We start from the raw sequence: 25,552 nt of genomic DNA on the forward strand, positions 1-25,552 counted from the left end.
ATATAACACCAATTCACGACACATGCAACTATAGTTATAGTGTTGTAGATATATAAACATATATAAACCTCAAACAGACATCCCCACAATTAGCCTTGCCCCTCACTTGGCACTGACCACTTTGATGGTTTTTAAAGATCAAGTTGAACTTTAGATGAAACAGAATAATTACTCTGGACTTCTATGACATAAAAAAAAGGTTTAAGCATTTTTTTTGGATGGTTAAATGTAACCAAATAGATTTTTAGTTCAGCAAACTAAGAAAGCCTAAAAATAACTAATTATTTGCAAGTTGACTTCTTATAATCCAGGAAAAAAAAATTTTCTATAGTTTTGCTTCAACAGGTAAGAAAATATAATTTTTCTGTTCTTTTAAAGTGGTACAAGGGAATACAGGATATTGTGAAGTAACATTTATGAAAATAACGGTTATTATCAGCTTTTGGCTAAAAGACACAAAACTTAGGGTCGAACTTCACCAAGCAATCAGTCTTTATCTGTTTCTGTTTGAGCAAATATTGATCTTCCAATCCTAGCAAATGAGAACTCCACTTTAGGCTCAAACCAGAAATTAAGCTGTTTAAGCTGAACAGAGCATAAACAGAGTTCTGGTGTTTGTTCATTATCGTGCTTTTATTTGACTGGGGATGCAGAGACAAAGATGGAACATGCAATAAAAATTGCGGATTGAAATTGGAGCTGCATATCATATTGAAAAGCAATTATGCAAAACAAAATTTGGCCTGAACTGAATCGGAAAATACTGCTTTAGTTTAACATGTAGTGGGAGGTTGTATGGCAAATAAAATACATGGTAATGATGTACCTGGCCTGTTCAAATGGACCATATGCATTAAATATGAGGTATATTCTAGAGGCCAGGAATCTAAAACCTAGGATGATGGATAAAATCAAACAAAATAAAAGTAAGTGAATCACACTTGAAGCTATGTTCCCAATATTCAAAAATGGTATACCATTTGCGTGTTTACTTAAGCGAGGTCCAAATTTCAAAAACTTAAATGTTGTTTAAAATGCATGTATTTCATATAGTAGATAGAATTCATATTATATAAAACTGCAATAATCTTAGCATACATTATCCTCTAAGCCATGAAGATAAGAAAGAAGAAAAAGGAGAAGTCTATTTGCATTAGAAGATCTGTTATTGTTACTTAGAAGACCTGCTGTCCCTTTACTGCCTCGTTTCCTGTTGATTTTCATCACCATCAAACGCCAGTAGAGCAGGAGAGAAGCAACATGGGGAGGAGGGCTAATGATGTGCAATACATTAGAAACAAGCAGATGGTGTACCCAAGCAAGAGAAGAAGCCCCCTTCCTCGACACATTAGTGCCAGTTATTAGCCTGTGCCGACAAATCGGTTTGTTTTCCATGAATTTGGCTCAACTTAAATGAATTTCAACCCCAATCTTAACAGAGCTCTCCTCCCATAGCTGACTGCCAGAGTGACAATAATAGGCAATAATAAAGGACTAGTGAATAAAAGATGAATATGTAAAAAGACATATTGACAAAATCTACTAGTCCATATGTAGCGAACAATATGTACATGAAAATATGATGACCTTTAATGCAGCGTAGAAAACACAACACAAGATCTAAACCTGAAGAATATCTGAACCCTACTGCTGTGGGTTTCTTTCAGGTTGTTTTCAGCTCCCCTGGTCGACCTAACTATACCAGATGATTTTGTCTTTTTGGAGGCTGATGGACTTTTGCATTGTGGTCGGAAAATTTAATTTCTCTTATTTCATATTTTAATTTATGCTATTTACTCACAATAAAAGTTTTCACTCAGTCCGTTTCACCTGCAAAGCCACACAATTCTCCAACATGAGGATGTTTGTAGATCAAACATAGCTTCTTCCCAGAACAAGCCATATTCTTTCTCAGGGTTTATTCATAACATGTTACTGTTAACCCAAGTGTCTGTAATTTGTTTTGACTCTGACTACTTTCCATTGTTGCAAGTAAGGGGGAACGACTGTGCCCAGGCAGAACGGGGCTGAATACTGTGCCATAAGGGCTGTATGATGAACTGTTATCTCTTTACAAAGATGAAAATAAAGTGCCGACTGTGTGAAATCCATCAGTCTCCATTTATTTAACTAGGGGGAATAGTTGAATACTTTTTTCCCCACTAGAGCATTAAACAAACAACTGAACCTTTATCAAAAGGGTACCCACCAGGCTCCAAATCCAGCTGGCAGAGGTACTGGGAAGTGCTGAGTGTGACCACAACAACACGGTGCCTGAGGATGTCCTCCCTTGTGGGCATCTGGAAAGTGACCTGTGTGCTGGAGATGAGACAGTACTGCTGGACCACGGGGTGGACGGTCTTCACCCAGCGGTTCCTGAAGTATACCCTGGGAGGACGAAAGAAGGCGGAAAGATGAAGCTAAATAGCTGAGTCAACAACTCAAGAGATACAATGAATAAAAACATAACTTTTATTATTTTATATTGGATGTTTTGTTTTGCTTGCGGTACAGAGTTCACAGTTACAAACACTGTAGGATTGGTTTCTGGGAGGTCAATATTAAGCAAATTCTTAACTTAAACTTTAATAGAATCAATAAAAATACTTTATCAAGCAAATAAACACTATATCTTGATAAAGTTCAGGCATTTGTAGGTTTCTCTTAAAAGTCCCTGGTGTTGGGTTTTTTTTTTTTTTTTTTTTTTTTGTTTGTTTTTACCAGTCAACAATGGAGGGTAAGAAATGGTGTGGTGTTGTTGCCTTAGGTTGGTTCACAAAACAGAAGACATCTTGTGTTTACATCCCAAAGGTCAGTAAATATCTACTAGTCTCTGCTTTGGGCTGAAAATAAAACAGGTATCTAACAGAGTTAGCCACACTGTTGCATCACTTTGACTTTGGGCTTTTCAATAAATATAATTTAGATCAAATAGATTGATGAAGTGCCACACTGATCAACTGTGGCAATAAAAGTCTGGTACAGAGGCCACAGTGGAAATAACTTCAGTGGGTGTTGACATCAAATAGAAAAGATTAAAGACTCCTTTTCCACCCTGGACCTGATCTAAAATGTGTTCTTTTAAAGCTTATTAAAGTTTACAGCAACTTTGAATGACAAGTCAATAGAACTAAAGTCGGATCTTTTTCCAGACAATCAAACCCCAATATAGTCGTGCTGCATCCATTACGTGTTTAAAATGCAGTCAGCTGCTCTTCCAATTACATTAGCAACACTAAACACTGACATAACGAAACAATAATTGTTCAAATTTTAACTCTATATCCATTTGTCTTTGTTTTAAACTACTAGTAACACCATGCTTCACAATAATGTAAAAATTATGTCTCCGCTCACATCGGAAGGGAAAGAAAACGTGTTTTATGAACGATTCTTTTAAGTCCTAAGAAATCAGACGATTTTCATGTGATCATGTGATTATGCTGTTGTGGTGTACACATGATTTTAAAAAATATGATTGCTTCTGTCACAGTATAATATTCCTTCCTAGTAAATTTAATGAGAAGACCCACACAACACAGTAAATATGGCCAACGTAACTACTTATCAGGGGCAGCTAAATACAGATATTCAACTGTGCAGTCTTAAAAAAACAGTTGCATTATTGCGAGCTAATAATCCATGCATACCCTTTCGCATGCTAATAAAAAAAAACAAAGAGTAATGTGATAAGCAAGCATGTCACATTACCTGAGAGGTCTGGCGTGATCATTGCCTGCTTCGACATAAGGATGAAGATAGTCTTTAATGTAAAGGTCAGCAGCGCTGTTGGAGTGAGTGCAGATCAGGACCCTGTAGATATAAGAGACAAACGGTTATCTATTGTGTAGCACAGTTTATGGGTCAAGATATGTGTAAAAGAGACACTGTAGCAAAAAAAGAAAAAAGTATGTTGATGTAATTATGAAATTAAATTTAAGCAGGCAGAAAAACAAAACAATAAAAAAACAAACAACATAATTCTTTCATTTCTGATCTTCAACCTCAGAAACATCACAAATCTAAAAACAAAAACAACTCTGACTTTAGGATAACTTGCCGGGTCAAAAATCTATCACTGCGTCTGCAAATTCAGGTAATAGAAAAGTCAGACGTATTGCTTCTAAAAACAGTTCCTCAGTGTCCAAGATGATGAAATATCGACCATCAGTACTTAAGGGGTAAAGAAGGCAAAACAACACATCGGAAATCTAACCTAAAATATTTCCAAATAGAATACATCTAAAGAAAATTTATTTTGATGAGAGACTCTGCAAAACCAGTCTGCAGTTATACAAACATGGCTAAATAGTAGAAATGGGCATTTAATTCAACATGTACCATCATCGTAATAGTCTTTATTGACATAAGTATTTATCATGAAGTTAATCCTTTCTCTATTTCAATACAGAAATTAACATCAAAGTCTTTAAAAGCAAGATGGATGATAAAAAAAATAAGATGAAATGCAGTTATTGTGCTGTATTTACGGATAAAACTGCACTAATTATATTAATGGGATCTAAAAGCAGCTTATCTTATACTATCTTATGTCATTCCTTGTTCCTTTTTTCTGGGAATTGACTGCAACATCATTCAGACCCACCAACGATCTGGGGCCAAGAATACTTCAGGGGATATAGCAATAAATGTCACATTCCCACATTTAAAGGTATAGAGGACAATCTTTTATTTCCGGGTGGATCATCTAAATAAGTGGTCCTCCTATTTGTCAATCATCCTGGTGATATGTTTATGTAAGGCCATCCTACGTGCTCGTCCAGTTAGCTATCTTTTTCTGAGCATGCGCACTTTCAGGCATATATCTGTGGTGAGCTACGGGTTCAGCCAGTCATTGAAGCTCACCTTTCTCAATGCGGTTCTTAAAAAATGACCACGGGTTGTAAGAGAAAAGGTGTTTATAGGCCTCAGAAGAGGCAGAAATATCCCATAATGCTTTGCGCGAAGAGCTCTCCTCACAAAGCATTATGGGATTTGCCGTAACAGCAGCCCGCTGTCGCTACCAGACAGCGGTGACTAATAACAGAGATGGCGCAGGCACCACACGGTGGACGAGGAGTTATGTGACCAACGGGGAGCAAAAAGCAGTGACCATCTGTCTGAACGGGTCGTTAGCAGAGTTCTCTATAAAGTCCACTATATAGTCCCCGCTCTACATAATGATTGAGGGATTTGGGGTTTAGGGTGGACATGCGGACACAGTAAGCTTGTATGAGCTATGAGAACAGTAACTTTAAAACAGAGCGTGCACAACGAGAAATGGGCTCGTGCACGCTCTCGTATGTGCATCAAGTGGAGAGGGTGGGTCTTTTAAAAAATTCCGAGAAAATCCTCCACAATACCTTTAAAAGTAGAGTTGCGTTTTTGATTCTTCTATTTGAATACAGAAATGAACATTAAAGTCTTCAAAAATAAGATGATTGATAAAAATAATACAATAAATGCAGTTATTGTGCTCTAATCAGGGATAAAACTGGACTAATTATTTTAATGGGATCTGAAAGGAACTTATTTTATATTATGTTTATCTGGGATTTGACTACAGCATCACACAGACACACCAACGACCTGTAGCCAAGAATACTTCAGTGGATACAGTGAGTCTACATACTAAAGGAAAATAAAAATATCTGCTGGTTACAGAACTGTCAGCTTTAGATAAACATGCTGCTGCTTTTCAGGATAGTTTTAAAACTTATCTTTCATATTTCCTAAATGAGACTGCAGCGATCATCAGAATCGAATATAAAAAAAAAATATAGAAAACACTGTAATAAGATAGCTGGTGAATCGGTGTATCCTGGTTCTCTACAGAGAATTTCAGGTTCAAGTCATGCAATGCTTCCAGCTCCATGATCATGCAATCCTACAGCTCAGCATATATCAACCAGATGTCCCAGTTAGTGTGGGACAGTCCTGCATTTTTTTTTACTTCTGTTCCACCATGTCTAGGTCAAGTAAAACAAAATAAAATTATAATTGAAAAATATTCACAGGCGCTTTTTCTACATGGGAAGAAAGCAGAGATGTACCAGTGTCCCACATCATGCCCAATCTGCACATGACACTCTTAAAGACTACAGAACAGCTTATAACTGGGCGAGGCAGTCAAAGGTGACTCTTTGATTGCCTTTTGTGGTTTTTTATTTGATAAGAGGGGTTGAGTGATGTAAAGCAACACGGTAAAAGTGAGTTACAAAAAAACCTACAGCTGAAAAAGCAGCATCTGTCCCTCATAAGCATTTTAATTGTTCCACATTGGTTTCTAAGGATGAAATAATCAGCATCAGTCTTTAAACAATCTGTAACGGTCGATTAGTAACACCTACATATAAATGTAATTGTATGGGAAAAATTATGAATCGGAAATTTCTATTATTTTGTACTTTGTCTTAGTAGCTGCTGTAGGTCAGTTAATCTTTTAGCAAATGGTATCTTTTAAAGTGTGTGTACCATTACTGTGGGTAACAATGAGATAACCAAGTAAGTTGGCAATCATTTCTTAATCCTGATTAATCCAGATAATTGGATTCAGCCCTGGTATAAAGACAAGTTGGGAATAATAGAAGCCAGTGTATTTCATTCGGGGCCATAAACACCATATTCACCTTCCTGTAGACGTTTCAAACTTCACTGAAGCCTCAGAAGCAGCAGAGTCAGAATAATGCACTAATGGTGCCTAAAGACAGCACTGTCATTTACAGTACATCAATATTAAACGGTACGGACAGCTCTATAAGGAGGCATCTTAACACAGTGACATACATCAAGTACGCCAAGAGGAGCATTTTACACACCATATGGTGGGGGAGGGGTAGACCTCGCCTCTTGTAGTAAGAGAAGTCACATTCTCTTGTCTTTGCTTTTAAAACATCCATAATTCATCACAGACCTGCATTCAGAGTGAAATCCCTAATAAATATTGAAGAACTACCCTTTCCGTTGCCATTTTCTTGCATCCAAACACACACTTCCTGTTATCTTATTAAAAAACAAAATGTAAGCCTTTGTAAGGGGGCGACTGTCCAAGATATTGCATTCATTTTTCATAAAGACTGGGGAACCATTTACCTGACGGCGCTACATCGGTTTCTTTCCAACTCAAGTAACCGTAGAATTTCCTGTGGGTAGCTGCACATGGAGCAGCGGCTCCATAATGAAGAAAAATGTCAGCAGAGAAACTTGTGCAATGTTATATTGTTGTATGTCACCGTGGGGCCTGTAGAAGTGACAAAACCTGACTGACTAGCTCACAACGCACATCGACTTCCATTCAGGGCCAGCAAGTAAACTGCAAACAAGCTAACCATGTGCACAAATGATGCAGATTTATCCAAATGGTCTGTGTGCCTTCCCTTTAAGTGACAGAATATCTGACGCTACTAAACAAAGCCAATCATTCAGCACTAAGATGCATCCGGTTTAGTGAGCAACGCTCCCGCCACATCTCATTTATCAACTGACCCTCTTCACGTCCCAAGTTCCAGATAACTTCTTAGCCGACTGTAAAGCACAAATGGATAAAAAAAAAAACTTTCCAAAAATCATATTATAGAGTCTTTGAAATATCAAACATACTTTTTTTCTTTTCATCTGTTAAAGATAGCCTCAAGTCTTTCCAGGTATGGGATGAAGCCTACCTGCTTTGCCCATGTAGAGACAGAGATTTTTTTCCTAGTTATAAAATAGCTCATTCCTTGGTCAGACTGAATAAGTTGGAACTCAAACTACTGAAACATCTCCTGGATTCATTATTGGATTTAAGTCTGGGCCTTTTTAGCATCTGAAAATGCTTGGATCTAACAATGAAAACAACAATGTTAGAAAATTCAAACTTATGGTCTTGCTGGGGAGTGACCTACACAAATGTGAGGCTTTCCACCAGGATTGCCATGTACAAAGTTCCAACCTAAAGGAAAAAGAAATTCAGCATGATGTTGCCACCACGGTGTTTAAACTAATAGTTGCTTCTGCAGATTTTCCTAATTGAGCTGTGTGAGTCTGCAGCTTGAACGTTTCTTGACAAAATATCTTTTAAATGACAAACTGATCAGTGCTTTAGTGGGATTTGTTCATTAATGAAAAACCCAAATTTGAAGGTGAATTTTTCACACTGGTCAAAAGTTGAATGAATCACATCAATGAAAACAATTTAAAACAGAAGACACAACACATGAACGTACCTGCTGTTGTCCTGGCGAAGAATGTGTTTGACAGCCTGTGCCAGGGTGAAGGTCTTGCCAGTACCATAAGGCCCAATGATGAGGATTGGAGGAAGAGAGACGGAGATGGGTGTGGTGATGGCCAGGATGGCCTCTTTCTGCTTGGCATTCAGACGGGGGTCCAGCTGCTCATCCCACTGCCTGAAAAGAGACATTTTTTTTAGAAAAATAGAAAAACTACTTTAACCTTTTGTCTAAAATTGTTGACCAACATTCCAACACCTTAGGATAAAGAGTATTTTTTATGTGTAAGACACTTTATTTACTTGTGTCAGGACACTCACATATAACAGCGAATACATCTTCAAACTAAATCAAGTACCTATAAGAGGATGATGGAAAAGCATCAATGAACCATGGACTAGACATAAGTACACTAAAAGTACATTTTAGGGAGGAAAAGGACACAGACTCATCTAACAAAATGTATTGTTGTTTCTGCACTTGTACATTTTCAGGAATTAAAGCAAAAAAAAAAAGTCCAAAGCCTGAATTGCATGAATGATTAAAGACTAAATGTCTAAGACTAAATAAAATCCAATACAAAAAATGGCCAAAAGATGGCAAAGATTCATCTATATCTAGAGTGAATGATAGGTTGTGTTCGGCAAGGAAAGCACATTTTTAACTCTCATACAGGGTCAGTTCTTGCCGCTGGTATATCAGCTGTTGCCGTAGCTCCCAGCAAACATGTAGTGTGCATGGCTGCACTAACAGCAGCTTGATGACCAGGGTCTGATTCATGTTTCCTTAGCACCTTTTTGCCGCTGGATGCGTAAATAAGCTTCCTGGAGCACAGCGTGCCGCGGTTCATGAACTGCATTGTGCCCACTCCATGCATTTCCATTCTCTTTATCGTCCTTCTCTCCAAACACAAAGTTTAATTTATGAATTTTTTTACTTTAACACGTTTTTTTACTTTAACACGTCTCTGAATCTGACTGGAGCCATAAACGGCGCAACGTGACTTTCCATGTAGAACTTACGTGTAGCACTGTACCACAATCTATCTGGCGACTTGAGCAAGAAACGAGAGGAGGAAGTACACGCTTTCCTAAGACCCGCCTCCTTCTTCTGATTGGCTAATACGGTTAGTTTCAGAGCGCTCCTTTGCCATCATTGGCTGACTATCGCAAAAGGGGTTTTGATAGCCTTTTTTTTTTTTCTATTTACCGTCAATTTATTTGAGTGATTTTTTTTACCCTCAGGCAATTGCTACGAGCCGGAATACTTTAATCCCTGCATTCTTGGTAGTAACATCAAGTTGGAAATAATGCAGCTTTTAATACTCCACCAAGACAACTTTCAGATCTATGCATAAAGGCTTAAATACTCCCCGCTGATTGGCTGCTAATAAATCTGCAATCGAGATTATTTGCATATCAAACAAATAGCAGCAGGAGAAAAAGCCCCTGAAGAAAACCGGCACAAATGAACAGATAAACAGAAGTGTGTCTGTGTGTCTAAAACAGCTATGAATGTGATCGCAGACGTACTTGTGGGTGATTTAGTCACCGTGGATGTAGAGTGTGTGCGTCCGTCTCTACACATTAGTATCCTCATTATAAAGGCCGCGTCCTCTGAAGCTGTGAATCCACCAACATCAATTGATTGAACTCCAACAGAGACATAAACGAGGGTCTCTCCGTCTCAACGGCTTTATGAGAGTTAAAAGGTATAAATTATACCTTGTTTTAACTCCAAACATTAAACCTCATGTTTGGAGGCGGAAAAAAAAAAGCCTAACCAAATAACTTTTACTTATTATGGTTTCAATCCAAAACAAACCATCCCATAATCACACAACTTAAGAAAAATAACTTTTTTAAATAAACGAAGGGATTTAAAGTTTTGAGGGGACAAAAACCCCTGGTAGCTTTAGAAAAAATTTTCATTACAACCATGAAGTTTGTTTCTAAAACTAATACAACAGAAAATAAGTTTTGATTAAAATAATACAGTTTTCATATACATTTTATATAGAAATATGTCAAATTCTTTGAAGCCCTTAACAGAACCAATGAAAAAAAATCTATTGGCATTACTGTTTATGTTACTACTGTTATTGGTTTAAATGGCGAGATTGTCAGACAGAACATTGATTTACTAAAACTTAACTAAAACTAAATTCCTTATCATTCACTGATCAGCGAGATCAGTGAGATAACGATTCAGATAAACACACCACAAGCAGAGGATTAGACATTTTAAGGCTTATGCAGCAAAGCATACCTCAGTGTAGTCTAACGAGTCATTAAAGGTTTAATATTAAATCATGATTGTTTAATATACTTCCTCTTCAAAGGGTTACCAGGGCAGATTTATCTAGATGTGTGCTAAAGATTAAAAAAAAAAAGCTATGTGCTTGTATTTAACCCGAGTTCGCTCTTTCTCGCTTTATCCGTATTTCAATTATGGCTTAAATCCCATTTGAGGGTCCTGAAAAAAAGGGGCTGCTGCCAAAAAGAAAACCTCAGTGGGATTATGTTTGACTTTGTCTTGTCAATAAAGATTACTGTGTCTTTTCCCCTGGCCTGTCCAACATCAGGGGAAGAAGAACTGCAGCAGGAAGCTAAAAGCTTGGCCAGCGAGTCAACAAGGTGAGGAAAATTCATTTATCGCTCAAATTGAGGCGACGTCCTTTCAATAAGTAATTTGTAAAACCTAAATGACGGGCTGGTATCAGAAGAGTTACTTTATAAAAAGTATATATTTTTACGACTGGGTTCTTTTATGGTGAAAGTAATAGAGTTTGTTAAGTAAATATTTGTAAACACCTGCTTTGGTCAAATAACATACATGGCAGTATTTTTTAATGCAACCAGCCTTTATCTGTCAGCTGGACTAGAATCTGGAAAACGTTTACACTGCGACGACATCAAACAACCTGCTATGTTTGCAGTTTCCTTTAGTTCATTTTTTCTTTCAATCTTCTGTTTGCCTCGACACAAATCCTTAATCATACGACGATAGATTGAGAAATCTCTAGTGGAGAAAATCAGCCACTTTTTTCTGCTCAACAAACAAAGACACTTAACAGATTTTTTTTTCAGTATTTTGTACTTTTCTAACATAAAGGAATACTTAATGAGCTTTATTCTTACAGAGCAGAGTTTGTTACTGGACAGAAGCAATGGAACGTTAAGCAAACTGAGCTGTGGTGATAAGAGAAAATAGTTAATTGGAATGTTTAGTTAGAAAAAGAAGCATTGGTCTCAGAAAGTGTGTTAATTAACTCCAGCTGGAAAAAGCTTCATCATGGACTCCATTTAGTTGCTTTTTTTTTTATGTTTACGGTCACATTTTTGTCAAGCATTCTGTAGTATAATGCTATAAAGGATAGTAAAGTAGGAAAGCCTGAGATTATAATTCAGTTTTTTCTTTCTTTTGGATGTGAATGAATTTTCAGCTTTATCAGCTGGTTATTAAATCAAAGCCTTCTTGTACTGATCAAGAAATACATCATACCTGTATGCTAACAGTTTAAACTGGCAAAACTCCTTGGAGTGGAAGAGCCAGTCTCTGTTTTTGGAGATTCAGAGAAAGCAGTAGAATTCAAATGAAAACATTTAGCAGGTATATAAAGGACCTGGCTTTTCTCTGAAGGCTTGGATCCAGGTTATTCTTTCTGCTGATTCAAGCAGGGAGAGGACCCTTTAGCAAACGAAGGGGAAGGTAAAATGTAATGGAACTAAGTTTTTGTGAACCGGCATTGCTTTTAGTGTTGCTAACCACTCCTGTCATAATTAAGAATCTTACGCTGGTTAAAAATGCCAATGTGGAATTGTCATCTTGGTTTCACAATTACATTAAAGCCCTCTTTTATAGGAGCTGCCTCCTTTCCACAGTGTGATGGAGCTTTATTTCAGTTTACAAACATGCATGTGTGATTGGACAACTGCTTGATCCGTACCTGTTGGGGCTCCAGGGGATGGTGGGGACAAGGCTGATATCAGGGAAAAGGATGGTGTTGTCTTTGATACGATCCAGCGCGTAGTGCATCTCACACAGAGGCTGTCTGTTAAGCTGAAACTGGAGCTCCACCTGACGCACACACAGGAGAGGCCTTGTTTATTGTCAGTAACTAACAACACACTGATTCTTGGTTACTAACAAAAATATAACCTCTGATCAAAAAAAGCAAGACCAAAAAAAACTAGTTAATTTACATCTATTCAGTACAACGGTGGTGCTGTTGAAGCCGTACCTGTAATTCTCTGTCAGGCAGCAGCATCAGCTCCTCACAGCAGCTTTTGCAAATCCTTAGGAAGATGTAATCCTTGGTCTTCTCCTCAATCACCGCCTCATAGACGCGCTCTTTGACACCAGATGGAGCCTGACCGCCGAACCCTTCACGCCCCAACGGAAGCAGCAGAACTGAATTCACCTTGGTCATCACTAGTCTCCCAGCCAAAGTGTCCTGACATGGGCAAAACATACCATTCAGATAGCAGTAGCTTTCAGGCGATACATCTAAAAATGTACTATACTAGCTATTATTAGGATTAAATAACATATTGAATCACTACTGTCAGTTTGTGGTTCACCTCAGAAAGTGTTTCAGTGAGTTTAAAGCGTGCAAAGAGCTGTCCGTTCTGAGCATACTTGGCTCCAACAGATATGCCGGTTAGCATGAAGCTGGTAACCAGCTGAAGGTTCGCCTTGATGTTGAATCTGACGGACAAACAAGAGCATTAGTTATGAAAGTTTAACTGTTCAGTCTATTTCTATGAAAGGGTAACTACATAAACACTCAGGAAATTAAATAGCAAAGTCCATTTATAAAAGTAGATTCATGTTAGCGTCTTTTGAGATAACAGTAAAAAAAGAAACGGTCAGTTAAGGACGGTTTTTCTCGATCTCTGCAGTATTACAAAAAAAGAAATAGGAAGACATTTTCTCAATTGCTTTGATGGATGATTGACCTTATTATACAAAATTTTATATATATAAAATAAAAACAATACTGTAAAGCGCGGCCGTGAAGCACTGAGGTAATTTACTGCATAAAAAGGTGTTTTTTCACAGCTCCTTTTTGCAGATCAAAATATTTCAGGACTTATTGTAGTATTGTATAGCGAATGAGGAGACTGGTTACTTTGAGCAAAGGTATAAAGATTTTAATAATGAATTCACACCTACAGAACAAAAATAAAACACTTTTCCTCACATTAAACCAATCAACGTTAAACCAATCTGCTTTGTAAGAAGCTGTTTCTCAGAAATTAACACTTCATTTCCAATGCTGCTAATTTCTGTGGATCAAGTCTGACACCTTGTGGTAGTTTAGCATTTCTTCACACTTGGGTCTTAAACCAGTCAATGTTGCACTAAACCTACAGTGGTGTCTGCATGGTAAATGTAATGACAATTAAAAAATAGATTTACATTTAGCAGTGCCAAGATCACTACAAAAACAAAGCAAACAATATACTGTGAGCTTTTAAAAGCATTTGTGAAAGTGACACAAATATAGTTATAACTAATTCTTGTTACTTATAGACATCAGTGAACAAAAGCAGGTAGATCTCCAATTCTCTGGTTGGACAATTTTCAGGAGTGTACAGTACAAATCTGGCCAAGAGAGCAAATACATCTAGAAAATGTCCTTCTGTACCTTTCTACAAGCAAATATATGGAAGTGGATGATAGTATCAGAGGAGATATTTGAAGCTCTATTTGAAGTGGATAAACAAAGCCCTGAACACACCATGGAAAAACTGAGTTTCTCTGTTCCTGCTTTAGAAATGCTCACAGGGGAAGGTAAGATTTCCAGGGGTAAAAGGATGAGAGATGGAGCTGATGGCCCTGTCATTCTAGAGGGACACATTAGAGGCTGAAGATCACTACAACAATAACCCTAATTACACAGGCAGGGCTACAAAGGAGCTCTCTAGATCAAAGTCCCAATTAAAACAGTCTAGATGTAACGGTAAATTGCTCAGAGTTGGCTATTGATGTTTACAGACACTCTTTAATTTGATCAACTTCAAGACATACAAAATAAAGGGGGAGAAGAGAAAGAAAATCTGTGCCTAGAAGCAAATATCCAGTAGAAACTGATCGCAGGTGGCTCTACAAACTGTTAAATACAAATCTAAAGCAGACTTACAGGTTTCATTTATTTGTTTAAGAAAATTTTACACCATGCATCAGCTTCCCCCAACTTTCTTAAACCGTATCCAGTTATGTGGGTCTAATGTGACACGATGTTGTTTTCACCTATCTTTGAACAGTAAATGATCACACAGGAGATTTGACTCCTAAACAGCACAGCTGCTGAATATTTTTCTACTCACTTGCTGACTTCCTTATATTGGGCGATCTCTTCTATGTAGAGCAGGTCATGCAGCCGTGCCTGGTAGTTGTCTTTGGTTAGAGTCTTGTCCATGACCGACTGGGTGAAGAGCTGGTCTGCTGATAGAGGTATCTGGTAACGGGCCAGGAGGCTTCTCTCCAGGTCAGCCATGGTTTCGTTGGGCGTGAATTCAACAATGGTTTTGCAGGAAGAGTCCCACCGCTTTGCGGTCATCAAGAGCTGCTGCCTTGCAGCCATTAGGTGTTCCAAGTCTAGAAACCACAGAAAAACAAGGAAGTGACAACAAATAAGCATGTGAAATAATATTAATTAGAATAGTCGCTTTTCTATTCTATTAATTCTATTTTGATCATACCTTCAATCGAAGCAGCATCCACCATGATCCTCTGCATCAACACCGGCTCAGAGCCAAAGTCAAATACGATGGTCTGTCTGAAGGTACCAAAGATCTCAGTGCTGAAGCCAACTGCAACTTTGTAGACGCAATGATCGAGACCATTGTCGGCTGCTGCTGTCAAAACAGTTTGTGTTTGGTTTTTTGGTTAGTGTATTTAAACTTGCATTCCATTATTAACATTAATATTCAGTCATTAACATAAAATTATATAAAACTAAAGCATAGTAAACTAAATACATACAGTTAATCACATTTGCTAATGAAGAAAAAAAGGTGTTTCAGGTTTATGTCCGTTTAAAACACAAAGATAGTCCGACCAATCGGAAACAACATGCTGACATTTTGCAGCAGCCAGAAAAACTAAGGCCGTTTCTCAATTCATGAGAACGAAAGTATATTTTGACCAGGTACGTTCTTGACAACATCACAGGAAAGTACGGACTCGAGGAGAACGGGAGCATGCAGAATAAATCTGGGTCAACTGGAACAAAATCGTACTCATGATGTTTCAACACGCCCGGCCTGTCTGGAGCTGCATTTTACCTCCTGTTATTAATAGTCTCTAGATAATAATAAATTATTACTTTTTTCATTTAGTGGGGGAATAATTGTTAACACAGTCAGATAAACACAAATCAAACGAACATTTTGTCAAATAAAACAAAAAAAATAAATATATCGCTATTAGAGCCAGCGGTACTTCAAACACGGCTATGCCGATAAAGGGCTGCTGCAGACGGGCTAACTTTAGCCCTGGCTGCTGCCTCGGTCCTCTCAACATCGGAACTTTTTTTTAATTACACATTAAATCAGTAAATACGCCATATTGTGATGCTTAAAAGTATAATGTTCTTGCCTAAAATCATCTTAAAATGTAATTTCAAGAAAAAAAGCAACAAAAAAAGAGAACTTTTAACTCAATTCTTTGAGCTCTGTGAGCGCTCGATTGAAAGCTGCTGCCGCAGTGCATGCTGGGACAGCTGTCAATCTTGAGAACGGACAAATCTGCTCTGATGCATTCTGGGTAAATAGGGAATGTGAATTGGAACAGTACTAGGGCTGAGGCTGACGTTTCAAGAGCACATGAGAATGCAGAAGTAAACATATAGAGAAACAGGCAATATTTCAATTCAATTTTAAAATACCTCACAGAACCCAAAGGAAATCGAATGAAATAAATAATAAATCAGGAAATCCAAATAAACAATAATTAAACAGACATAGGTCTGTAAAACAAAGATATGCTTCTCTGCATTTTAATGCCATCTCTGATTAAAGGACATTATGAATCCAACTTTTTGAACAAAATCGAAAAACTACAAACACATATTGGTTGAAAAGTGCCAGATTAGTAAAATGCATGGATTCCATGTCCTGTTTTGATGAGTTTATTGAATAAAGTGTAAAGAACTGATTTAGAGTCAAGGTGAGAGAAATATGTTCATTTTCAGGGTGATTTTGGAGTAATTCTGAAAATATGGCTGATATGCAAATTCTGAAATGCTGATTTGATGTAGGAGAATTCAGTGAGCTAGAGCAGTAAAATCAATCCTCTGACTGCTCCTACATCCCAACATCTGATCACTGGACAGAGGCATGACAGGTGGAGGCTTAAATTATATCAGGAATTAGATTAAATGGCTAAGTTTGATTTTTATTTTTATTTTATTTATGACACATTTTGAAAAGGATGCAGCAGTTTGGATGAATGCACAACAAAGTGGGTTCTCCAACGTTAACATGTCATGAACCACTACTCCAGAGGGGCAGCCTAAGGCTGAGCAGACTGGCTAATATTTGCTACACAGCGTAAGAGAACAAGCATCTTCGTCATTGCTGTTCTATTTATACATGAGAACAGGTTTAGTGATGCCCGATGACAGTCACACAAATAAACAGCCTGCTGCTTTGACAGCTACAGGACTAATGGCGCTGGACAACTATTGGTCCTTTTTCACACATCATTGGGACCGCATTTGTGTTCTAAACATAAAGTTCCTGTTTTGCTTCAGTGATTCACTTTGCACTTTCCTTGAAATGCTGCTCTGAGATTACCTCTGAAGACATCAAAATTCAGAAAAGGTTTAAGCAACTGATTAATAATTATTACTGCTTGGATCAGGCAGGGCTGAAATGGTGATTCAACTACAGCTATGGACTTGACCTTGTAATATGTGAGGAAAATAGAGGAACTTTGATCTGAGTTAGCATATTTGTATGCATTTACCCCCTTTATGGTCTTTCTTTAAATGACCATTTAATGTCATTCTTATTACATCTAATAATTTAAGATTTAAAAAAAAAGGTCCAAAGATTTAAACTCTCGTAATACAGTAAAACAGAGCACATAACGAATATACCAACCAGCTGATTCCTCTCCTGGTGTCCACTCTTGGCATGCTTTAGGAACCGTCTGGAGGCGGTCCCCAGCTGACACGCCCGTGATGGAAAAGTGGGGTCGATGGGCATCATAGAGCAAGGCAATGCGGAACAGCTTTCTGGCGGGCTAATAAGGAAAGAATGTAGAAAGAACATTATCATATTAATAACAAAGGTGGAACTAACAAAGACCAGAGCTCCACTAAAAAAATAAGTCCAGTTTAAAGAGAAAATGGCCAGATTTCCAGACAGACTGCTGAATGCATCATTTTACCTTGCACAGTAAGGAGAAGATCCAGGAGTGGGAGGACTTCTTAGAGGTGACTGTCATGGAGAGGCTGGAGCTGGTCTCTACAGTCACTCCTTCTAAACTGTCACTTAACTAGAAGGAGAACAAAAGTAAACAGATGAGTGAACACAGAACATTGTCTTTGTAGAAAATATTAAAAGAACAAATTTGAAGCACATCATGGAAATTCCAGAATTCATACTTTACAACTGCCCATAAAGAATTAGCATTATCAGCATTTCATATCGGTGCGTCCAAACCGAAGAGAAAAAAAAAACTCAGATCTGGTGAGACTTTTCAATTTTTTTTTCTAAGATCAACTTAAACTGTGTGATGCCTTTCCACTAATACTTCATAAAAAAAGACGAGGCCATAGAGGTATATCTGTTCACAAACTTTATGTGAAGAGCAATTAAGAGATTTATAATGAGGTTACATTTTTTTAAGTTTTATTTACATGTTTTAATGTAGCTAAAAGGTGTTTAGGATGTTTCATTGTCTATTTTTATCATGATCAGCGATTAGAAAAGAGGCTTTCATGTTGAATACATTTAGTATTTATCAAGGGAAGTTTAAGTCCCTTTATTTCACTTAATTGGTTAATACATTGGTTAACATTATTATAAATAATAATAATAAATGTGATTTATCCGATTTACTTTTCAATCTGAAAATAGAGAATAAATGAGTAAAATGCCAAATTTAAGAGCTTGATACCATCTTTATATCAGCATGTCCACCCATTAAAGGGGAATGCCGTTTTTTTTTTTTTTTTTTTTTTAACATTGTGCCCTTGATTTTTTGTTATCACATCATGTTCTACTCACCGAGTTATGTGTCATTTGGAGCTGTTCTGAAGATATTTGGTTTTGTTATATCCAAGTAACATCTTCCTATGGGCAACGAGTTGATATACACACTCCGCTTTGTTTTAAAAACATATAAATATAAAAATATAACCGCGGATGTCTGGGGGACAGTGATTCGCCTACATGTTGTGAATGCTGGCGTACCATAAAGAATAAATTATAGACAGTTTAGTTTGTGCCTTCAAGTCGTTGCCTATAGGAAGACGTTACCTGGATATAACCTAACGAAATTTCCTCAGAACAGCTCCAAATGACACAAAACTCATATGGGTGAGTAGAACATGATGTAACAACGTAAAATCAAGGGCAAAATGTTCCCTTTTAAGCTGGCAAAACAGTTTATATTTGTAAACGTGTTTAATTCAGGCAGGCATTTCAGTTGTTTCTCACCAGGCTGACTCAGTCTCTGATTCCAGTTTTTTTCCCTCAGTCACAAAGCCACTCACCACTTTCTCCGGAGAAAGGGAGTTCATCCATTTTTCTATCAGAGTTTCCATGTAGTTCTCTGTGAAGTGTTTGCTTTCCTGCTGCTGTTTGAGGCGAATGAGTCGTGAGGCGTAACGTTTCTGCCATTCCATCAGCTCTTCTTGTGAGTGGGCTGACGTACATTGGGCTCCGTACCTACACAGGCCTTGCTCCAGGTACCTATGGGAGGATTAAATGGCTCATTTAGACAGTTTTAGAGACATTCTAACAATATTTTGGCTAATCATTTCACATCCCTCATTTCAAAATAAAGTATCAACATTTCAGTCTCCTCAAATGAAATTAAGGGTGTAGTTGAATATGGAGCAATAATATAGTTGATTATATTTCTCCTTTGATTTCTAGAGAAAACAAGGAATTTTGTTTGTAAATGAGTAAGTAACAGTCTGTGTTGGCATATTAAGTCAAATACGTAGCGAGGAGGGATATTATTGCAGGGATCCAGCAGATGAACCTCCTTATTACAGACATGGCTGCATAGATATCAGAAGAAGGCAGATCCAACTGTGAGGCTGAGCTGAGGAGAGCATTTAGCTGCTGCCACCCATGTCTATGCAACCCATAGCTGTGACTGAAACAGCATGATGACACTGCTCTATACAGTCAAAACATAACTGTTGGGAATTTTCTGGAATCTGTTAATCTTTTCAAAAAGATGAACTATTTAAACCCATCTGGGTGTGCTGGGATTATCCGTGCTCAGCTAATCTCAGTTTCAGTCATAGGTCAGTTCTGTCCAAACAATAACATCAAGAAATTGATGCCAGATTAAAAGGGGCATCTGACTATTTTCAGACTGCAGGGGTCTAAACTTTGAGCCGTTCTTCAGCTAATAGAGGCTAAATGTTGGTTTTAGATTACCTAAATACTTCACAGGTGCCAAATGCCAATAAAAGAGTATAAGCTTTCCAGTTGACCAGATGTGAGTCAACTCTTTTTGGGGAATGCCCTAACGTATTCCCATGCAATTTTAATTGTATTTGTTTTTTTTTCTTTTAAATGTGTCCTAAAAGTCTAGATGTTTCAGAGGGAAACATGAAACTCAGACCCATTAGCTGAGGTATTTGGAGGACGGAGAACATTTAATTCTATTTCCAAAACCAAAAACAAGCCTTGGAAAATAAACAAGTTGAAAAAAGCCTGCTGCTGACAGCATGAGCAGCTCAACACAACAGTTATAAACAGGAGCTACTGGTTGTCCGTCTGTATGATGTCATAATTATATTGCTGGCTTATGTTTAACTTGGAAAAAGCTTGCATTGTTTAATTATAAATGCCTGTGGAAATAAACTATATCAAAGGTAATGTTCTGTATGATGTGGCAAAAAAATTTGCCCGTTGTCTTTGCCTTAATGTTTGCTGATAAAGCAAAGTGCTTCATTAAATGCCTCAGGTATGATTGTGTTTCATTTTATTGCTGTTAAAATTATCCCGAGTTTCATCAGAGTGTTGTTTTCGCTGGCTTGCGTTTGAGTGTAGATGGAGCACTCTTCACTCTAAAGCATTGGTTTCTGCCACATATTCCTCTGAATTTGAACTTCAATCTGACTGAAGATCACTGTCACTGGATGTGTAATCTTGAAGCTTTCATTTTGCTTTAGCCTATTTTAAGCACACTGCGACCATCTATTGCCTGGAAAGTGTGTAATGATCTTATGAACATCTAAATCAGACCATCTGGATATGGTTCAATCAGTATCATTTCATTTTCATAGGACCATTAAAGCAAGTGGTGCTTGTTGGGAAACCATTGGTGAAGCTGAAGCATCGTCTTCCTCCCAAACTTAACCCATTCAGTGCCAACACAAAAACAAGAGGTAATCTTTACTGAAACAAGGTTTTTTTTGGATCATTTCAAAATCATTATACTTGTCTTCCCAAACATGATCACTATCGAGGCTTTTTAGACCTAAAACCACAAAGAATAGAGCAAGTTCTTCATATAAACACACACAATAATTTCAAACAGAAGGTATCGGTGTCGGCCAATACTGCACATCCAGGTATCAGGTATTAAGGCCAAAAAAATGGCATCGGTGCAACACTAATTAAAAGGTCACAGTAAAGAATAAAAAGATAGAATGCTGCTCATTACCTTTTACAGAGGGTGTACTCTTCACTGCTGGTGACCCCTCTGGGAGGAGGCCGGTACAACCAGCCATCCTGGACTTCTGCAAGTACAGAAGTTATGTAAATTATAAACCAGTGGTAAAACCACTTGCAGCGTAATTAGTACAAAATAACTGGGAAGAAAAACGACACAAAATAACTGCCTGGATGAAATGAAAAAGACACTAAATGCCACCTTGTGTACCCAGAAAACATATAATAAACTGTAGTATTAAACAAAAAGGTTGAAGTCGAACTATAATACAGGTCTGCTCACCTTCGTCCTGCTCATCCGTGTATTCAGGAGCCATCTCCCTTTTTGCTGCCTGAATGGGGCAGAAATAGGCAGGAGAGAAGATAAAGAGGCAAACAGATGAGCACAATGATAATGTAACGTGTGTTTCAGTACACAATGGTTTTCATTTCCATCAATAGTTATCTTAAGCTCAACTGAGCTGCACTTCCATGACCCAAAAGCAAAGACAGTTACCTCGATTTCGGAGAAGAGCATCTTTAATCTGGTCAGGTCTCTTGTAACGATGCCGTTCTGGCAAAGGAAGAATAATTTAAAACTGTAAAAAGCATTCTATTTATAAAAAATAAAAAAAATTAATCCATTAATTGTCTATGCTGGCATAATGCAGGGTTGTTACGTTTCAAAACTTCACAGTCTGAAAAGTCCAGATTTTATCATTTGTGGACTTATCAGAATATCTAGTGAAACCAGGGTTTCATTTAATTCTGTTTATTTTGACAAAACCGACCACATTTGTCTACTTGGTGATTAGTTTGCATTTAGTGTAGGGCTGAAATGATTAATCATATTGATGCGTTAATTCGATATTGAAATAATCGTCAACTAATTTAATAATCAAATCGTTAGCTGGAGTGTAGAGACTCTAAAAAGTTGACAGAGCAACCCACCCTTCTGTCAATATTCTCTATCCAGAACTCCCCAAGCGGAAAAGTTTTGGTTTTACCTGGTTTACTTTCATTAAAAAAATCTTCTTTGAGGAACCTTTTGCTATCCGATTATTAATCGATTAATCGAAAAAGTAATCGATCTCTTTGCATCATTAGTTGTAGCCCTAGTTTAGTTTTAATTGAAGCGGTTATCTTGAAATTCCTGTTAAACAGCAATTAAGTGTTGCTTGCCTTAAAAACATTTATCTACATCTGCTTTAATAATCAATAGTTTTAAAGCTACAGTGTGTAACTTTTAGCAACATCTAGCGGTCAGACTGCAGACTGCAGCAACATGAACATCTCCCCCCCACCGCTTCTCCCCCCCAACAGTACGGCGAGCGTTACGGGACAAAATGTCTTCCACGACGTCCGCATCACCTACCTTCTCAAGTGATGAGGTTTGTTTACATAGATAATTTTACAGATAGTATTTCATTAGTCTGTGTAGGGTATAGATTTCATGTAGACTTAAGATAATAAATATACCCGTTATTTTTTCTACATCGTTGTGACATTTTGGCGATCTCGCAATCGCTAGTTTGTTGGCTCTGCGCTGCTGTAGTGCAAAGATGTCTGCCTCCATGGCTGCGAGACCCGCTCCTATTTAATTATAAATAATGAATTCTAAGGCAACGCAAATATTAAGGTTAAGAGGCTGAGCTCGTAGATGCTGATAAAATAACATAGTTATGTATAATATATTACATTTCTGACTGTATATCCCTGTAATTACTACACACTGTAGCTTTAAAGAAAAAATCTTAACTGAATTAATTCAAACATTTCGAGATTCAATAATCAACTTCTGGTATAAAATACTGCCCTCATGTTGGATATTGACAGGGATGTCCTGGTCTGATAACAGACAAAAAACTATCATCAGATCATATCAGCCGACACCCAAAATCTTAGATCCTGCCATGCTGATAAAATCACAATGCTTTTGTCTAAACTTTATGTAATCTGTTAGTTAAAAACCAATCGATCTGATGTTTTCATGTCTATTGTTGTCGACTAATGTTCTCCGTCTGAGAAATGTCACTTGATCAAACCTTGCCGAACTTTCAACACTATAAAATAAGTATTAAAAATAATTATGATTGGTGTTGTTGTATCAATTCAATATCTGCATTGTATCAGAAATTATCAAGTCATATCAGGACATCTCTAGATATTAATGTGAAAAAAGGCTAAAACATCCACTCCCGATAAATGAAAAAACATAGAAGATAAACATAAACAATACCAATTTTGATAAATTTTCACACCATAAAAAAAGAACTGCCACCAAAGAGAATGTTATGTTTAGTTTTATTTCTTCTCAGGCACAAACTGACCACCTTTCTGCAAACATTGTTCTGTTCAGTTTAAGTTAGTTTTAAGAATTGTGATGCTTTTCTCAGTGGATCATGGTTCTCATATACTGTGATTCATCTCACCACTGGCTCTCCATAGAGGGCTTTCGATAGGATGCTGACCACCTCTTGCAGGCTGCCATCCAAAAGCATGGAGCGCAAACTCGCCTGTAGAGAACCATCAACCCGAGCGACCTCATCTGCCAGAACTGCAAAAGAGTTTCAAGTAAGAGTAGAACATGTTAATGACAGTACTTTTTAAACCAGCTCCTAAAGAAAGCAAAGAAAGTAAAAAAAGAAAACAGACATTCCTACAGCACAGTTTCAGAGCGTGCTCGCTTAGCAGATCAAACTGAAGCAAAGAAAACTACATCTAAAACAGAAAAGCAACAAACTTCTGGCATAAAAGTTTAATTGACTCTCTAGTTTGTTTGTGGCAGTAAAACAATAATCTGAGGAAAAAAACACTGAATTTGCAATTAGAACTGCTACCCACCATGTTTGCAGTCTTCATCTGCTCCATCATAGTTTTTCTGTTCATAAATAGAGAAAATAAGTCAGCTAGAGTTAGAAACGGACAACAGTCTTTTATGCTGAAGAAACTGATAGTTTCAATAACTTCAGGTCAAAAGTGAAAGCACTAATTATTTTAGTGCATCATTTTAAATAGCTTCTTTTTAAAAATAAAAAAAAACTTTCTTTTAAGTGATTCCTATATTTCCTGTCAGTAAAAAATAAGTCAAGATGCAAATAAAAGCAAAAGAAAAATGTGGGATTTAAAAGGCATGCCATGTTAGGAGAAATCGTGGCCTTTGTTTTAGATGTGAATGCAGCAAATCTTTAAGAAAGCCAAAGTTTGCTTACCAGCTGTAGGAAGGCAGCAATTCGGTAGAGCAGGGCACGGCTTCGGAGCGGTCCGGCGGCGACCACTGAGAGAGGGCTGGGCAGTACAGAGGCACCGGATGGGGAGGCTTGGGGTGCAAGGACCACCAAGGCATCCGTGCTGTGGGTGACTGCCGCCTCGTACTCCCGCCTGGCTAACGATTTGCTGGCTTCTTCACATGACTTCTCCGCTCTCCTGTCTGCCATGACTTAGGGACAAAACATCTGTAAGCCAAATAACACAAAGAGCATCACTCAACATCCATCCATCTACAAATCAGCATCCAGGTAAAATGTCCCTAAATGCTTGACGTGCCAAACCAACCAATCAGAGAAGCTGATCTAGGAGCAAGCAGGGAGATAGACACAGCACTGCTGCTGCAGAAAACTATGATCACTCCCCTGAAACAGTTTAATAACTTGCCAATTCTCTCATCGCATTTTGTACGTTGGGACCAGAGACGTATTCACGCTGCAATGGAACTGCTCCAGGGTTCGGCCGATACATGCATGCATGCATTCACTGATTAATAAGTGCATTAAGCAGCGATGCCTTGATTTCATTTCTGTTTGTTATATTCTGTTTAATTTGTTAATAAATGTTTTGATTTTGGTTGAAATTATGACTTGTGTAACATTTTTTATTTGTGTAATTCTAAATATGTACTAGAGCGAAGGTCTTCAACATGGGGTCCGCGACCCCTAGGGGGTCCAATGAGGTACTGCAGGGGGGGTCGCGAAAGTTTAGCTTGTTTCAAATTTTCTTTGTATTCCACCCTGCAATTTTTTCCACTAATTGAAATGTCTTTAAATACACATTAACAAGAATTCAACACACTGTAGTTAACAGATAAATGGAGGCAGAAGATGTCTTTCAGTCATCAATGCACACATTCAGTAACATTCAGTAGCTCCCAGCAAACGTGTACTGTGCAAATCCGCACAAACAGCATCCGCCCCCTTTTTCTACTGACTGACTAATACTGTTAGTTTCAGAGCGCCCCTTTGCCACCATTGGCTGACAAACGCAAGGGGGATTTCGATTGTCTTTTGTTTTTATTAATTTTTTTTTGTATTTACCGTCAACTTATTTTCGAGTAATTTTTTTTTTTACCCACGGGCAATCTCTACGAGCCTGAAATCCAGCCTGGGGCTAGAATACTTTAATCCCTGAATATATACACACACACATATATATACACACACACACACATATATATATATATATATATATACACACATATATATATATATATAT

The 25,552-nt window shown here is 37.7% G+C and overlaps 1 protein-coding gene across 1 annotated transcript in view; it reads right to left on the reverse strand.

Moving 5' to 3' along the window:
- The window catches only part of helz (helicase with zinc finger), a gene marked incomplete at its 3' end in the record, with an annotated part of 55,284 nt that overhangs the window by 17,696 nt on the left and 12,036 nt on the right, over nucleotides 1–25,552 (reverse strand). Inside the window, exons 2-18 of the mRNA XM_015398608.1 lie at nucleotides 24,277–24,519; nucleotides 23,909–23,945; nucleotides 23,497–23,621; nucleotides 21,582–21,638; nucleotides 21,369–21,417; nucleotides 21,078–21,153; nucleotides 18,943–19,141; nucleotides 17,613–17,720; nucleotides 17,324–17,465; nucleotides 14,918–15,073; nucleotides 14,543–14,813; nucleotides 12,791–12,917; nucleotides 12,451–12,663; nucleotides 12,157–12,287; nucleotides 8,205–8,384; nucleotides 3,712–3,813; nucleotides 2,210–2,388 (exon numbers count right to left, since the gene is read on the reverse strand). Of these exons, the coding sequence (XP_015254094.1) occupies nucleotides 2,210–2,388; nucleotides 3,712–3,813; nucleotides 8,205–8,384; nucleotides 12,157–12,287; nucleotides 12,451–12,663; nucleotides 12,791–12,917; nucleotides 14,543–14,813; nucleotides 14,918–15,073; nucleotides 17,324–17,465; nucleotides 17,613–17,720; nucleotides 18,943–19,141; nucleotides 21,078–21,153; nucleotides 21,369–21,417; nucleotides 21,582–21,638; nucleotides 23,497–23,621; nucleotides 23,909–23,945; nucleotides 24,277–24,501 (2,377 nt within the window). The remainder of the gene's footprint in view (nucleotides 1–2,209; nucleotides 2,389–3,711; nucleotides 3,814–8,204; nucleotides 8,385–12,156; nucleotides 12,288–12,450; nucleotides 12,664–12,790; nucleotides 12,918–14,542; nucleotides 14,814–14,917; nucleotides 15,074–17,323; nucleotides 17,466–17,612; nucleotides 17,721–18,942; nucleotides 19,142–21,077; nucleotides 21,154–21,368; nucleotides 21,418–21,581; nucleotides 21,639–23,496; nucleotides 23,622–23,908; nucleotides 23,946–24,276; nucleotides 24,520–25,552) is intronic.

Source organism: Cyprinodon variegatus, unplaced genomic scaffold (assembly GCF_000732505.1).
Source record: "Cyprinodon variegatus isolate N-32 unplaced genomic scaffold, C_variegatus-1.0 Scaffold945, whole genome shotgun sequence".
NCBI lineage: Eukaryota > Metazoa > Chordata > Actinopteri > Cyprinodontiformes > Cyprinodontidae > Cyprinodon > Cyprinodon variegatus.